The sequence below is a fragment of the Danio rerio genome, chromosome 3 (assembly GCF_049306965.1).
Source record: "Danio rerio strain Tuebingen ecotype United States chromosome 3, GRCz12tu, whole genome shotgun sequence".
NCBI lineage: Eukaryota > Metazoa > Chordata > Actinopteri > Cypriniformes > Danionidae > Danio > Danio rerio.
This window is the reverse complement of record NC_133178.1, coordinates 60,480,172-60,497,821: the sequence shown is the minus strand read 5'-3', so window position 1 is coordinate 60,497,821 and position 17,650 is coordinate 60,480,172. Positions and strand designations below refer to the sequence as shown.

Genomic DNA, 17,650 nt, shown 5'->3' with positions numbered 1-17,650 from the left:
CATTAACTTATCTTTGCGCTTAACCAAAACATGTTACCTGTGAACAAGTAACTTAGTAGATTCCAATGACCAAAGTCAGGAAATTGGCCTATGTCGTTAGATAAAGACAACAACATGAATGAAATATCACGTTCAGCAAATATAGTGAGATTAGATCCAGCGGGAGATGCGTGATGTGCAGCCCGACAAGCAGAGCTCTCATCTGGGTAGAATGCTGGAGCGCTTGCCCGAGAGTGTGTGTGTGGTCACGTGATGTGCGTTTTCAGCGTTTTGGTGTGGACGGAGAGCTGTTCAGAAACGCTGGGTAAAACGCGAGTGTGGACGCGGATCGTTTTCATTCTACAACGCCGTTTTAAAACTAAAACGCACTAGTGTAAACGGGGCCTCAGACTGGTTTCTTAGGGTGCTTTCACACCTGTGAATCGATTCAGTTGTTCCGAAACAGAGATTAAAATTGTTACATTGTTGCTCTTTGCTCTTGGAGCGGTTCGCTTTCACATTGCAAAGTTTCCAATCGGACCAAAAGAGCTAAAACAAGTCACGTGCGAGTAAACTCTCCTCACATTGGTCAGAGTGTCAGGGTTTATTTTGCTGTGTCCCACTCAGCTGTCAGGAGAGGTGGTGGTTTGCTGGTGATTGACAGGTGCGTGCGCGCAACGTGTCTGAGGAGAGACGCGGTGGGAAGGGGTGAGAAGGGTGCGCGACGATGCCTATTTGAGGACCGGGAGGAAGACGCGAGATTATCGGGAGATTATCACTCGTTTGCGGGCATCCGGAGACTCACGAAACTTCCCACCCTACTCATAATTCTCTCTTCATATAGCCGTAAGCCTATTACATATCCATAAAACACAGTGATATAACCGCACTCGGATCACTTTCTCATTGCAATCGAACCGCTCCAGGGTTTGTTTCAATCGAGCCGAGACCACCTCATTCAAGCGATCTCGGAGCTATTACTTTGGCGCGTAACAGAGTGCGATTGCCCTGTTCACATATGTCAAACGAACCGCGCTAACTGGGCAAACGAGACACGTTCCGAAACAAAAGTGTAGGTGTGAAAGCACCCTTAAACATGACAATGAGTGCACTGTATGGGGTATTGTGTGTGTGTGTGTTGTGTTTAAGAGAAAAAGAGTGTGTAGAAGAGACCTCTGCACACTTGATATGTCAGAGGAAATAAAAAATAAGCAGTTCAGCTTTCTATAATTTGCTGTTTTACTTCATAGAAGTCCATTGCTCATGATGTGGAGTGTGTATTTCAACATTCAACAGTTTGCATTCTTTAAACGAGTCTAAAGAGATGAGTTTATTGGTATTGTAAAGGAAAAAGTAAACAAATACAAAATTGGAATGGTAAACAACTTCAAAAACTTTAGAAACCTATCTATGATTGTTTTCAGACTTGAAGCGATAATTTTAACAGATTGTACCTTCATATTACAGGGGAGCAAAATGTATGTATTGCAAACTTAACCTTACAGTAGGTGCACAGATATCACTGACTGCAACAGTCTGTACTAGGCAATTTGTCATTTGTTAGCTTTTTTTTTTCTTTTTCCCTGATATAAGTCAATGGCTAAGACAACACAAGTGCTTCATCCAGAACTAGCTTTGGCTTCTTTTTTGCCTGAGGTTAACGGAAAAGTTCCATGTACTGGTGTACTCCGAAAGCAGGATCTCTTTAGGGAAGAACTCTTCCACCTCAGGAGGAACATCCAGATCTTTACGCTCCATGTAGGACACAACAGTGTGTTTTAGCCTGAAGGACAGAAAGAATTTAGTGAGTTATGGTAAATATCTATGATCAGTCACATCACAATCTATACTTATTCTGGCCATGCAGATTTCTGTACACTGTAAAAAAAAAATCTTGCTGCCCTAAAACTTTTAGTTGAATCAAACTTTTTTTAACCAAATCAAACTGACTAAAAATATTAAGCTAAACTTTGTATAAATTTAGGTGAAACCTGATTAACTCATTAAAACAAGCTAAAGCAACATAAAGAAATTTACTGTCTTGACTACTTGTCATTACATTTCATACTGTTATGATCACCTGCGATCTAGCAGCTGCAATTCTGCCTCTGAAATGACCTACAGATCCCATCATGCACCTCACACACACACCAGCTCCTGTTCCCTCCCTGATTACAGACACAGCTGATGCTCGTAAGGACTGATGACCAGGGCTGCGTCCGAAACCGCATACTTCCATACTATTTACAGCATGCTAAAATCAGTATGCGAGCCGAGTAGTACGTTGTGGAAAAAAGCAATTTATTCGTATTACTTTTGTGTCTTTATTTTTTATAAGAAAATGTTTAGACTAAAAACAGATTAATCAATCAATCTTTCTCTTTTGTATGATACCACATATTGACCAGACACACTTGCTCTTTTTTTACTGTGCTGCATAGCAGCCGAGAAGGAACTGTGGGAAATAGCAGAATTAGAATAAATATAGTGCGGGGGCCCTTGTTTCAGACTGCTGTTTAATACTAAGTCTAGACATGTCACAAGGAGCATGATGCTTGTAGAAGTTGTGAAATACATTAAAGATGCACATAATTGTTCAGTTCTGGTATGCAGAAAAGGGTTGCAGAAAAAGGAAGTATGTCTGGGGTACAAGACCCAAAGGACTGCAGAATGACTGATAAGTGACGTTACCAAAACTCCACCTGTTAATATCAGTTGTGTATATATGCTGGGAAATCTCAGGAAATGTATGTGAGTTGCGAACCTCTTGAATGTAATTCTTGTATTGTATTGGGGTAACGTGACCCAGAGCTCTGTTATCGAATTATTCATTTGTATCTAATAAATTACTCATATTTTTGGCACTGAAGAAAACCCCCTCCAGACCTTTTCTTATCGAACACGCATGGAATTGGCTTGATATTACAAGAATGTCCGGATTTATAGAATTTAAAAATGAGTATGCGAGAAGTACCCGGATGACTTACTACTTGCAGAGAGATTATGAAGTGCGCATCCCATACATGCTGTGCTATCTCATGATGCCCCGCGATCGAATTTATGAATGGGAGTGAAGCGACGCAAATGTCGCAGGTAGGTCACGTGACCATGACAAAATGGCGGATGTAGTACGTCCGAATTCTGTTCATACTTTTTACATTCATAATGTATAGAACACACTTTTCTAACGGCCGAGTAGTATGTTTACATTCAAATGCATTACCTACTGAGTAGTAGGCGGTTTCGGACTCAGCCCAGGACTATTTATTCACCTCACTTTGACATACACATTGTAGTGGTGGGCAAAGCGAGGCTTCATGAAACACTGAAACATTCGTTGCAAATGTGTCGAAGCTCTGAAACATTTCGAAAGCTGTCTCTTCAAAAACCAGTGACACCAAGAGGTCATTTTTATGTATTGCTCTGGAACAGCTATAGCAAAGAAACAGCTAAGCAAATTGAGGTATTAAACCCCATGTTGTAGAGTTGAAGCTACAAGTGATTTAGTAGAGCGCTGAGAGTTCCAGACTAGCATGCAGAGATAATGGGTTTGAATCCAGGGTGATGCAGCTCTAGATGTTAGTTTTTAAATGCTATTTTTTCAACATTGGTCTGGGATCCAACTGAACACTTTGTGAATAAATATGTGTTGTTTTAGTCATAAAATGTAACATTATTAAAATACATCAAGTCATAATTTTCATTACAGATTTGCCAGTACTCGAAACGCTTTCAATCGATGCTTTAAATCGCTTTAGTCATGTGACCTGATGTTTCGAAACACTTTAGTCACATGACCTTTGTGTTTCGAATCACCTCGGTCATGTGATCTGGGTGTTTTGGATCATGCTTCAGTGCAGTGTTTCGAAATTTGCGCTTCAAGATGTCGAAACGTCAGTTTCACGTCAGCCATTACTAACACATTGCTGAGTCTTGTTTCTCCCGCGGACATTACAAGGCATTTTTCCTGTTTGTACAACCGTGTTTTAGATCCTTGTCTTGTTTACCATTTTTAATTCTTTGCCGCCTGTCCTGACCACTTGACTGTTTCTGAATACGCTTTCTGAATTACCCTCATGCTCCAGTGTGTATCCGTTTGACTGTTGCCTGCCTGTCTATTCTTTAAATATACTACACGTGAATCCTCATCTCTGTTGCCAGAATCGCTACGTTACATTACCAGAGTACAATACAAAAGCCAGACATTAACAAATCACCCCTCATTTCCGTAAAAAAAATAATAGAAGATGCTTATTCAACAACATAAGCTTATTGTCTTATTCATCACATTATAATACATCTGTCCATCTGTACCTCAGAAATGATACGTTAAATTCTAACTAAAGCAAAAACTGAAACCCTTCCAAAACTCTTGAAGAAAGAGAAGATTTACTATCAGCTCTCACCTCCAGTCAGGCCTGTAGGTGTCTGTGGCTTTTGGGCTTTTCAGGACCAAAAGCAGAAACTCATGCATCTCCAACAGGAAGGCATCAGCGCTGGACTTGGTGAAGAAACTTGTGAGCAGTCTCTTGTGTTCCTCCTGCAATGGCTGCTTGTATTCTTTACTGATTCCAACGAATGGATCCTAAAGAGCAGATGAATAAGTCATTATTATCTTACAATCTCAACCCAAATAGTTGACTTTACAAGAAAATTTTGTGGAAACCCAATGCCTTACACCACTCCTAAATCAGTTTTTACACAAGGTTAAACTAAACAGCCCAAGTTGAATTAACCCAGAAACTTGTTCTATGCTGTTCTAAATCAATTCAACTTGGGGTTTTTAGTTTCACCGTGTGGATGTGGTTCAAGGCAATGGGTTTCCATGGAATATTCTGTAACCCTTTACTTGAAGAGGGGTGTTTATAAGACACAGAACCCTTATAAGCATTACGTGACACATGAGTGAGATTTTATGCATGCTTATGACAACTCATTTGCTCAGTTGTCATTTTGCATGTGAAGATGTCATTGTTTGATATGACAACATGACGTAAATTAATACATCACAACCAGTATTTATCTTCGTTATGACAACTTGACATTACCAAGGAAACATAACTTGTCATAAATCTGTCATAAACATGACTGTCGTGCAGCCATTATATGCGTGTCATGAATATTTTTCTGATCACTTTTTTAGTGGAGCAACTATATTTGTTAAAATGTCTCATTAAAAGTGTAATTGCCGTGTCAAATAGTTTTTACCAGCGTCAATAATATTCAAATTCAGCTTGTACCACTGTAGTTGACGTAAAAAAAAAAATATGATGATGGTATAAAATTCATGAAATATTTATAATGACTTCATGACAATCATGTTTATTACAGATTTATGACAGTTTCTTTCTTTTCTTAGTAATTTCAAGTTGTCATAAAAAAACAAAATGTTAAAAAACAATGGCAGTTGGTATAAGCATGTTTAAAATCTTATTCACAGTCATGACACGTCATATCATAATTATAAAGGTTTCATGACAGCCCTATAAACACCTCTTCAAGTAAAGCAGGGGTCACAAACCCTGCTCCTGGAGAGCTACCTTCCTGCACATTTCAGTTGCAACCCTGACCAAACACACCTGTTTGTAATTATCAAGTGCTGCTTTAGGTACTATTAATTGGTTCAGGTGTGTTTGATCAGGGTTGGGCCTGAATTCTGCAGGAAGGTAGCTCTCCAGGAACAGGGTTGGTGACCCCTGAAGTAAAGCGTTACCCAAATTTTCTAATAAAGTCCACTACTTGGATTGAGAGTGTACAAACTCACTGAAGCAACAAACCAGAATAAAGTATTATCTGTGGGTATCCATCTTACCCTCTTCAGACGTAGCATTGTCTCAGATTTCAGAGAACTGAGTAGCTGCCAAAGGGCCACACAGTGCTTCAGGCTGCACCGACTCAATGCCTGCACACACAATTGTATTTCAATCACACATTTGGCGTCATTCATAAAACACAAGCAGAGCAAAGATTTGTGTATACCCTCTATAATGGTGCTCTGATGTACATTTTCAGATTCAAGCAAGTAAGATGGAACGAAAAAGATTTGTACACCTGCACCCGACTACATGTAAAGGAGTAATAATTCTGTTTTTTAATTGATTACCTTAAATACTGGTGCTCTGACATAATATATGCATCCCAAATCACATACTTATGCACGATTCTGCACCATTATAGTTAACGAAAACAAAAAAATGAAACTAAAATGTAAAATAATTGTCGTTAACTGAAATAAAAATAGGGCGAGGCAGTGGCGCAGGAGGTAGTGCTGTTGCCTCACAGCAAGAAGGTCACTGGGTCGCTGGTTCGAACCTCGGCTCAGTTGGCGTTTCTGTGTGGAGTTTGCATGTTCTCCCTGCCTTCGCGTGGGTTTCCTCCGGGTGCTCCGGTTTCCCCCACAGTCCAAAGACATACGGTACAGGTTAATTGGGTAGGCTAAATTGTCCGTAGTGTATGAGTGTGTGTGTGAATGTTTTCCAGAGATGGAAATTATGGTGTTACAGCATTAAACATTTATTATATTATTCATTCAGCCTCGCCATACAGTTTGATAGATCTCTTGGACTTTGAAGCTGCATCAGCTGACTTTATATATATTGTAAGGCCATTCACCCAATGAAAGTATACAGATCCTATGTAATACCAGTGAAAATGGCATCCACCACGATATCAAACAAGGAAGAAATGTGTATATGGCAAACCTTGAAGACATGTGTAGCCATGTGGTCAGTCATCTGCAGCACATCCTTCAAATAAACGCCTAGCTGCATGTTTGGCTCTCCCCCCGTCATAGCAAGGAAACCGACAGCTAGCTCAACTGTGGACAATGCCTCACACACGTCGCTGTAAGACTGTAGCTCCTTGACGAGGTCATACTGTGTGAGAGGCTGCAACAACTCCTGTAACAACACATTCAGAATCATGTTTGTATATTAGCTCTTATATTTTTTTACTTTGTACTTTTTTTCTACAACCACATACTCTCAGTCGAAAGTCTTTAAATAGTTTTTATTTGCTTTTATTGCATAACTTCTATTTCTCCAAATATAGATCCTTATTGTTATTGCTATCATTATTTTATTGGTGTTATTATTTTTAAGTTCATGAGTGGTTGTGTAAGCATTTCACTGCAAATCATACTGTATATGCAGCCCAGGCTGACTGTGGGTACCAACCCCTGTATACATTTCTGGAGAGTGCAAAATACGTCCCAGGAGGTACGTTTATTTTGAAGTTTTTGTTTTCGCAAATCTACCAGAGGTTACTGTGCAAGCTTTTTCAAAATCTCAACCTGTGAGTGCCATTTGCACCTGCTCTTCTCATGTAAATCCACAAGAGGCCGCTGTTAACTGACTGACCGACTGAACGAACCGATCCACCCACCTCCTTCTCTAAACCCAACCAATAGTGTTTTCAAAAGTACAGACTGACTTGCACAGCCTCTTCCCTAAACCCAACCGACAACGTTTTCAAAAGCACCGACTGACCCACCCTCTCACTTCTCTAAACCCAAATGACAGCATTTTCACAAGCAATTCAGAAAAAGAAAAGCCTTCGTTGTTGCCTGATTTTACCAGGTTTTCAGATCTTACCACGTACTCACACTGTTATTTACTTGTTTATTTTACTTTTTGGCTTTTGTTTTTGTTTTACCCGCTTTCTGGAATCATTCTTCGCCAAACTCGAACCCCATCGTCACGGTCAACTCTGCTCTGCCTCCCAAGTCCGCCAATGTACAGGGCGAGCCACTGGGCAAACTGGTAACAGCGAAAAAGCCGTGAACACTGAGGTAAAGGGTCAGCTGGTAGCTCAAAAAGAAACAGAAGCCGTCGGAGGCTTCATACCACCCCATATTTGTTTTAAAGACGAAATGCAGCCATAAGTACCTCTGGTCACATAATTCTCGCTCCCTAGAAATGTATACAGGGGTACGTATTCACAATGAGCCCATGTTGTTTATATGACTCTCTATGTGACAAATACAATTTGAATTTGTAAAGATTGTGAAATATTTCAATATGCTATAAGTATCTTTTCAGCAAAAATTTAAATAACAAATTAAAGGAGCAGCGCAAAAAAAGCTTTTTTTACTTTTTCTAGTTCAAATATTTAAAGATTCTTAAATAAAGAAGCATTTTCTAGACAAGTAAAAATAAAAAAAATGTTTGTTTTTTTTTAGAAATAATGTCAAAAAATGTTAAAAAAGCTAAATTATCTGGATGTAATCTTATTTCAAAGAGAAAACAAGATAATTTTAATTACCCCACTGGAAGATTATTTTCCCATTTTAATCAAAAACTAACTTATTTTTCAGTTATTATTTCTGAAAACAAGACAGTATTTTTGTCCTGTCTAGGAAATGCTTCTTGATTCAGGTATTTTTAGATATTTGGACTAGAAACAAGACAATTCTAAGTAACAAAAGGCATTTTAGTGCAATGTGCATTTGAATTGTTAAACATTTACACGGTTCATTAAATGCCTTTTAAAACTAAAGCTTTTTTACATACAGCTGAAGTCTGAAGAATTATTAGCCCCCCTTTCAATTTCTTTTTTAGATATTTCCCAAAATATGTTTAACAGAGCATGGAAATGTTCACAGTATGTCTGATAATATTTTTTCCTCTGGAGAAAGTCTTATTTGTTTTATTTCGGCAACAATAAAAGCAGTTATACATTTTTTAAACACCATTTACAAGTACAAAATGATTAAAATTATTATGCACCAAGTACAAAATTATTAGCCCCTTTAAGCTATAATTTTTTTTCAATAGTCTACAGAACAAACCATCGCTATACAATAACTTGCCTTATTACCCTAACCTGCCTAGTTAACCTAGTTACCCTAGTTAAGCCTTTAAATGTCACTTTAAGCTGTAGAGAAGTGTCTTGAAAAATATCTAGTCAAATATTAGTTACTGTCATCATGGCAAAGGTAAAATAAATCAGCTATAAGAAATGAGTTTTTAAAACTATTATTTGATTAGGTTATGATATGATTAGAAATGTGTTGAAAAAAATCAGCTTTCCGTTAAACAGAAATTGGAGAAAAAATAAACAGGGGGTCTAATAATTCAGGGGGGCTAATAATTCTGACTTCAACTGTATTTCATTTTTATTCATTTTACTTTTTTTTTTCGAATGCAGAATAAAACAAGTGATTAATTAAAATAAAGTCAAAATAATATGAGAGGTTCTTATAATTCAACATTTCAGATATACCTGTATGAGACAGTGATTATAATGCATTGAACAATGTAACTTACCTGCTGAACTTTACCCTTCACATCTTTAAATATGATCTCATAATTTCTGTCTTGTCTGTTTACCAATGTCGGAATCCCCTGAAGCAGACAAAAACAAACAAAAAATAAAACAGTAAGTGAAAGAGAATTATGCATTTACCTATTTGCATAACAGAGAGGAGAAAATAAGTATTGAACTTGTTTTTTTCCTGTGAATAATATTTCTAAAGAAGCTGTTGACATGGAATTGAACCAGATTTTGGTAAAAACCCAAACATTACAAATGTAAAAATAAAACAAAACCCCCAAAAACATGAAATATTAGTTATGTGTAATAATGAAATGTAGGAAAATGTACTGAACTACTGAAACATGGTAATGCTTTGTATAAAGGACAGCTTAAAGACACCTCTCATATGGAGAATGAAGTCACATGCATTGCTCAGGTGTGAGTTTGTCACAGACTTCAACAGAGAGTAAACATCTTGATGGTTCTGTGGGTCTCATCTATAAAACCTGATCTTTATTTTGTATTTTATATTGGATTTTAATTCAGGTCAGGTGATTGGCTGGGCCATTCTACAGCTTGATTTTCTTTCTCTGAAAGCATTTGAGAGTTTCCTTTGCTGTGTTTTTGATCATGGTCAGGCTGAAATGTCCTCCCTGGTTTTACCTTCATCATCCTGCTAATGTAGATGTTGGACTTAAGCAGCTGATATTAACTTACGCTGATGAAGGCAATAGGGTTGCTGAAGAAATACTAAGAGATTCCAGCTGCTGTCTGGGCGTTCACTGCCTTTCCACACCTCCCTTTCTTCATGTGTTCAATTGTTTTTCCGTGTGTCATTTAATTTTATTATGCATAGTTTAATTTGTAAACTAATTACACTTGTTTTATTAGCATATATGAATTTGTTTGCTTGTTACCAACATCTGGTCAACATTTCAAGTCAACAGCACCTTTATAAATGTTTTCTGAGAAAAATGGTAACGTGTTCGGTACTTATTTTCTGTGCTGTATACATACCATAAAAACACTTAAGTTACACAAGTAAATTTGTAGGAATAGCCAACAATACACTGTATGAGACAAATATTTTTGACTGATGTGTCAAAAACACATCATTAAATAATAATAATAATAATTCCTTACATTTATATAGCGCTTTTCTGGGCACTCAAAGCGTTTTACACACAATGGGGGGGAATCTCCTCATCCACCACCAGTGTGCAGCATCCACCTGGATGACGCGACGGCAGCCATTTTGCGCCAGACCGCACACCACACACCAGCTGATTGGTGGAGAGGAGACAGTGATGAAGCCAATTGGAATATGGGGATGGTTAGGAGGCCATGATGGACAGAGGCCAGTGGGCAGAGTTGGCCATGATGCCGGGGTTAAAGCCCTACTCTTTTCGAAGGACATCCTGGGATTTTTAACGACCACAGAGAGTCGGGACCTCGGTTTAACGTCTCATCCGAAAGACGGCGCTCACTGACCAGTATAGCGTCCCCATCACTATACTATGGCATTAGGACCCACACAGACCGCAGGTTGGGCGCCCCCTGCTGGCCTCACTAACACCACTTCCGGCAGCAACCTAGCTTTCCCATGTGGTCTCCCATCCAGGTACTGACCGGGCGCAGCCCTGCTTAGCTTCAGTGGGCGACCATGTGAGAGTTGCAGAGTGCTAGCTGCCGGCATTAAAGACTATTTGTACATGTATTGCTAGGATCTTAATCTGCTACAACCATATAAGGCAGTTTTCTCAATGTTTCTCAATTCCAGGTGTTCAAAAATGCATCTTAACCAAATTTTGTCCAATCCTAGCTTACCATAAATCAATGGAACTCTTATTTATTGGGTTTTCATGTGCATAAATCAAATATTTTTTAAAGTGTGCCTTTTTTGACTGGTTTTGTGGTCAAATTGATCTCTTTAGGTGCCATAACATACATTAATTGTGATGAGTGGTTTGCCTTGAAGAAAGCGGGTGAGGATCTGTTGCTGAATCTTGGGCAGGTCGTACTCCAGCAGTGTTTCCTGTCCACACTCCATGCTGTACTGGCAGTTGGCAAGCACCAGGGGCAGCAGATCCCGGTCATACTCATAACGGATAACATGCAGCTCTGTCAGTTCTGCTGGGCTTATCTTGTAACTAAAAAAGGGGACAAAAAATATAGCATGCATCTATAAAATTAGGCACATAATTTACTTCATCGTAATTGTTATGATGAAAAAAGGACATATTGTAAAATGCAGTAAAATTAAGTATATGTAGTAGTGCACTTTAATTGACTAAATTAACCTGTTCAGACCTGATTTGTTCTGACATTAATTGTGTCCGAAAAATGTTAAACATACATAATCACTTCAATAAATGGGATGAAATAGTTATTCTACATTTTTAATTTATCATTGGTGGTCATTTTTATCCTCCATTTCAGTAGACTTAAGGTCTTATGTTTGTCACAAAAATATATTAGCATAACATTTTTAGACTTTCCCCGGGATGCTAAGGACTGTGACCCCCCTATAGTTGGGGGAACATTATAGGAAACTATTTCCCATATGCACAGACAATTTAGGATGAGTTACACCATGATAAACAGTATTAAGAGTTATGGATTTGTTCTAATAAATGACTCTAGATTATCATTGACTAATAGGGATGCAACAATACAGTTAGCCAATGGTTCAATGCATACCTTGGTTTTTTAACAATGTTTTTGGTTCGGTTCAGTTCTCATGGCTTGACACAAGTTTATTTATTTTTTTGTTATGGTAATAGGAACAGCAAGAGGTTAAGGAAAAAAATAAACAATTTATTGCAATACTTTGTTTTACTTAAAAGCCAAGAGAAGTACACAAGTTCCTAGTGTATTGTATTAAAATTAACACTGAAATCTCAGAGCTGCTGGTAGCCCATGTACAAACTTGGGAAAAACATAAAATCCTACACTTTGAAAATAAACATACATGTGAAGTTAATAAAGATAAATTGGCCATTTCAAATGAACATAGTTGTACTTAAGTAAACATAAATAAACCATCTTCATTATCTTGTTGCTGAAAAAGGTGCGAGATGGTAGTCTGTAACGCGGATCGAGTGCTTTTATAAGATGACAAAAGCCTACATCTCCAATCACCGAAAACAAATTGTTTTGTGGAGGACTTTATTACCTTCTCTGCTATTCTGCCTTCAGACAGTGATATTGCTGGGTGATTTGAATTTTTGAATGTAAACGTACTACTGGGTCGTTAGAAAAGTACGTTCTATACAGTATGAATTTAAAAAGTATGAATGGAATTCGGACGTACTACATCTGCCATTTTGTCATGGTCACGTGACCTACCTGCGTCAGTTGCGTCGCCTCACTTCCATTCATGAATCCTCTCACGGGGCATTATGGGATATCGCAGCATGCATGGGATGCGCACTTCAGAATCTCGCCGGAAGTAGTAAGTCATCCAGATACTTCTCGCCTACTGATTTTCGAATTCTATGAATTCGGACATACTACTCGGCTCGCATACTGATTTTAGCGTACTATATAGTATGGAAGTATGCGGTTTCGGACGCAGCGATGGTTATACGTGTAAAGCACACAGTTATTTTTTGTTCACCGTTTATTCTTTCATTGGCATTATACTCAACAGCAAAACCGAAATGTCCTCACACCGCAGATTTAAAAGACGCCGGGGCTTCCTTGTACTGTTGCCTCACTTCTTCACCACCACTTGCCATGTTAAAGTGTGGAATGATGGTTAGCCCCCCTAACTTTAGCACATAGTGATTGGATATTTACTCGCAGGGAGGAGTTTCCTCATCTCAGCTCATAGACTTACAGGCACACACAAACAGTCAATTCAGGGAGATATAAAACGCACATAAATTATTTAAACGTAAAACCGAGAAAACCGCAATTCACAAGCACGTATTAAACCGTGGAGGTCGTACCTAATGGTTCAATATTATATTGAGAAATTGTGGCATCCCTAGTGACTACTATATGAAGCAACACAATTGGCAATGGATATCTGATGAATCTCTTACTCTGAGTCCTCTCCGGTGTGTTTTTCCACAGTGTACATGAGGTCATTGTGAATGGTGATGAGGTAACTGACGAGGGCAGTGGAGCACAGGCCCAGGCCACGTCTCTGTGGCAGCAGCACCTGCAGGTCAGCGTCCAGACCAAGATCCTTCTCAGTGTAGTCAGCCGGAAGCTTGATCTCTCCTTTCAGAAACAGATCATTCCATGTATCAATTTATGTATCAAACAGGGTCACATCTTCAAGAAATGATCTGGTTTTTCTGCACTGATAAGTGATTTTAGCAAAGACGACATGTTACACAATATGAAAAGAACACGATTTTGTGTCATTAGTTAAGCAGTTAAGATTATTTCTGTCTATAGTTTACCTTTTAATTCATAGATCACATTTTATAAGCAATCATTTGCAAATTCTGTCAGTTTTTTAAATATGTTTTTTTTTAAATAGAAATACGGGTTTAAGTAAAAATAAATGATGGCTTACCTGTGTTAGCCAGAGATACCCTTATTTGGTTCCACGTTGTCAAGAAGATTTTGATGCGCTTTTCATACCAAGCAGTGAGTGAAGCTGTTTAATGAAAATATCACTATTACTATGTTGTGCATTGAACATAATCTTTACATATATAAATAGCAAAGTTGCACATATTTGTGCACACACATATGCTTGAACATATACAACACTATGCTTGAACATATACAACACTAAAACATATACAACACTAAAACCAAAAGGTTGGGGGTAAATGTACCCAATGTATGCCTTCTATCAATGGTACCAGTACACATTTGCCAGTTACTCATGCTGCTGGTGTGCTGTTGCACCTCTGGATGGTTTCACTTTGATCAAGTTACTGTATCATGCCAGGTTCACACCAAATGTGAAACGCTCATTCGCAGAACTCGGTTGAAGAACGTGTTTATGGCAAACATGTCATGTAGGTTTTAGATGCATGTCATCTGAGGGCGTAAACGTTGAGCACATTCAGTTCCGGGGTTCCTGCTTTTCCCTAGACAGAGTTCTTGCCCGACAGAGATTTCTCTGGAGTCTCTCAATCATCATACAATGTTATTTACAGTGTGTTAGTTGATGAAAGATATTCATTTTAATTACAATGACAATTTATCTTGATTTTTAGCACAAAACAAAAACCAATGATCCTTAAAACGTCTTAAAAGTCTTAAAAAGACTTACAAAGTCTAAAATTAGAAAATCGAAATTTAAGGCCTTAAAAATGTTAAATTTGCTGTTCTAGGTCGTAAATATTTTTGCACAGGTCTTACTTTTCCAATGTTCATGTAACGCTACATCTAAAGCTCATTTAAATTCTTTTTTGTTGCTGTTGCTTGGTTTTCGTAGTGTAGTTCTCTATTTCACTAGTCCAATTGTAATTTGCGGTATTACAACTACAAACGAGACCAACATGCAATAGCCAATCAGCTTTCTGTTATTGAACTCAGAGAGCACGGCGAATGTACAATAACTAGCTTAATTACCCTAACCTGCTTAGTTAAAGTGTACTTTGTCAGTAAGTGTACTTCTTGCCATAATATAATTTCATAATAATATAATATAAACAATTATAATTGTAGAGCAACCCAAGTTCTGTAGTCCTTAATATTTAACTTTAATAGGTAGAACTGTCTTAGATGTGAAAAAAAGCAAGTGATGCATCATTTAGATTAAAAAAATCTTGAATGGTTATAAAAATCTTTATAATAAATTATAAAAATAATAAAAAACTTTTATCTTGAATGATATTAATGATATGACTATGGAAGTTCTGATATGGAAGTAATGATATGTTCTGGAAGCTTTCTACTTCTCTGTTTATCTGTCTGATTTTACTGTCTATTTCTTTTGACCACCCTCTGTCATTTAAAAGAATATCTCAATGGCGAACGCGTCAAGTTTAAAAGCCTCGTCCATTTCATGATGTGTGCGATGTGGCGCCAGGCGAAAGTATAAATCAGCCTTAAGATGTTTGTTTGTTTTTCCTGTAGCTCAATGGTGCATCTAACCTGTCTTTAGTACTGTTCAATTTGAATACATTTGTTTTACCACAAATTTTGTGATTTTGCATTTTCTCTTCATTTGTATGCATGTTTTCAAAATTGCGATATAGGTCTTAAATTTAATACTTAATGGTCTTAAAATGGTCTTAAATTTTACATTATGATATCTGCAGAAACCCTATCAACTTTGCTACAGTAGCAAAGCCTGATATAATCATTTTATAACCAAACACGAAACCTTTCTCCATAAACATTTCACCTGCTTATTTTTTTTCAAAATGGACTTTTTACCTGCTTTCTGGTCTTGCAGGAACTCGCGTATGGTTTTGTAGGTTAAGTCTGTTATGTTCTGGAACTTCTTTACTAAATCCCTCTGTAGAACCAAGATGTCAGGCAGGAACCTCACCAGCCGAAGCTCTGCTTCCTAAAATAAATGGTTTACATCTCATTAGTCTCAAAGTATCCACACCCTAATTTCACACTTTCATTCTCACATCTAAACACAACTTAATGGTATTTTGTGTTTACACAATCATGTTTATCCAACTGTATATTTAGTTTAGCTGGTCTAATCTGTACTAACCTCAGGAAACATGCATAAGGATTGCAAATTCTACCAATATTGTGTCAATATTTACATATTTTCCATAATTACTCATTGATTTTTTTCACAGTTTTAATACTGCAGATGAACGCGCATTTAAGTATAACCATAAGCAGGCAATTAAAATAGTGATTTCTATTTCTATATAACCAAAACATTTTCCTGTTTATACTTTCAATTGTCCTGTCCCATTAAGGGTAAAAATATAAAACAACAACAACAAAAAATCTTAAACAAGCAGAATTCACTGTATATCACTGTATATCACAGAACTGTACATCATGAATCTGTATTGCTGAGGAACATCTTACCCTCTGAAGGAATCTCCAGAGAACAGGCAAAGTGTCCCGGCCATTATTCTGCTCCACAATATGGGTAAGACTCATCAGTGAGACCTTATTCCTGCAGCTCCAGATGGATGAATTATGAATGAGGGAGTTCTGAGGCAGAGAACGCAGGAAACGCCCTGGTTCCCCAAATGTCAGCTTCATCACCGGATTAGAAGATACTCGCTCATCTTCCCTGATGAAGGCGTTTACTTCCTTTAGCTGATGCTCCAAAACCTGAGAGAGATTACAATTCAATGAATAATCCTCTCAAATACTTTGGTTTGTTTGCAAGTACTTTTAAAAGGTGGAACAGTTAATCAACCATTCCATCTCATTTAACCAATTGGTTTTTGCCTAATGTTACTTCCCTACTCAATTTACCTGTGATAAAAGTTATAATTCTTATGCGTTTTGTGATCTACTAAAAGATGGAATGTTGTTTACCTTCAGATGATGTGTGATGACGTCATTATTCATGGCATTTTCCCACCCATTTCTTGCATCTTTAGTGGAAAGGTTTGGATCATATGGAACAGGCCCTGCTTACAAGGTGACATTGCTTGAATTAATGAAAGAGGACTGGTATGGCAAGTAGCAAATGCAAACTTATAGTTGCAGGTGTTCTTACATTGGCTGGTCTGATGGGGTTCCAGTAGACTGTGGATGGCCAAATGGATGGTAGAGACTGTATCATCCACTCCTTTGCCCAGTGCCTTGCTCAGCTGCTCCATGTCTTTCAAGAGATGTTGCATTAGAAATGCATCAGGATGCACCACAGCAGGCTTGATAATCTGCATTATACTCTGAACAGAAACGGGCAAAGATAGGAGATACTGGTAAAAGTGCCCTCAGAAAAATATTGTCTTCAATTCAAACATATTCATCCATCCATCCATCCATCCATTTAGTAATCTGTCCATCCATCCACCCATCCATCCATCCATCCATCCATCCATCCATCCATCCATCCATCCATCGATTTAGTAATCTGTCCATCATCCATCCACCCATCCATCCATCCATCCATCCATCCATCCATCCATTCATCTATTTAGTAATCTGTCCATCCATTCATCCATCCACCCAACCATCCATCCACCCACCCAACCATCCATTCATCCATCCATCCATATATCCATACAACAATCTATCTATTTAGTAATCTGTCCATCCATCCATCCATCCACCCAACCATCCATCCATCCATCCATCCATCCATCCATCTATTTAGTAATCTGTCCATCCATTCATCCATCCACCCAACCATCCATCCACCCACCCAACCATCCATTCATCCATCCATCTATCCTTACAACAATCTATTTAGTAATCTGTCCATCCATCCATCCATCCACCCAACCATCCATCCATCCATCCATCCAACAATCTATTTAGTAATCTGTTCATCCATCCACCCATC

General features: G+C 38.0%; 1 protein-coding gene across 2 annotated transcripts in view; it reads right to left on the bottom strand.

Annotated features, from left to right (window-relative positions):
- Positions 1-1,284: 1,284 nt before the first annotated feature.
- The window catches only part of LOC100537840 (E3 ubiquitin-protein ligase rnf213-alpha-like), a 107,233-nt gene continuing 90,867 nt past the window's right edge, over positions 1,285-17,650 (bottom strand). The window contains exons 57-68 of one of the 2 annotated variants that reach the window (XM_073945083.1): positions 16,859-17,033; positions 16,675-16,772; positions 16,213-16,464; positions 15,589-15,721; positions 13,766-13,849; positions 13,284-13,464; positions 11,183-11,384; positions 9,246-9,323; positions 6,681-6,878; positions 5,792-5,881; positions 4,386-4,564; positions 1,285-1,762 (exon numbers count right to left, since the gene is read on the bottom strand). In XM_073945083.1, coding sequence (XP_073801184.1) covers positions 1,609-1,762; positions 4,386-4,564; positions 5,792-5,881; positions 6,681-6,878; positions 9,246-9,323; positions 11,183-11,384; positions 13,284-13,464; positions 13,766-13,849; positions 15,589-15,721; positions 16,213-16,464; positions 16,675-16,772; positions 16,859-17,033 — 1,824 coding nt within the window. In that variant the 3' untranslated portion in view covers positions 1,285-1,608. The remainder of the gene's footprint in view (positions 1,763-4,385; positions 4,565-5,791; positions 5,882-6,680; positions 6,879-9,245; positions 9,324-11,182; positions 11,385-13,283; positions 13,465-13,765; positions 13,850-15,588; positions 15,722-16,212; positions 16,465-16,674; positions 16,773-16,858; positions 17,034-17,650) is intronic. The other variant, XM_073945084.1, reaches the window with a different exon arrangement.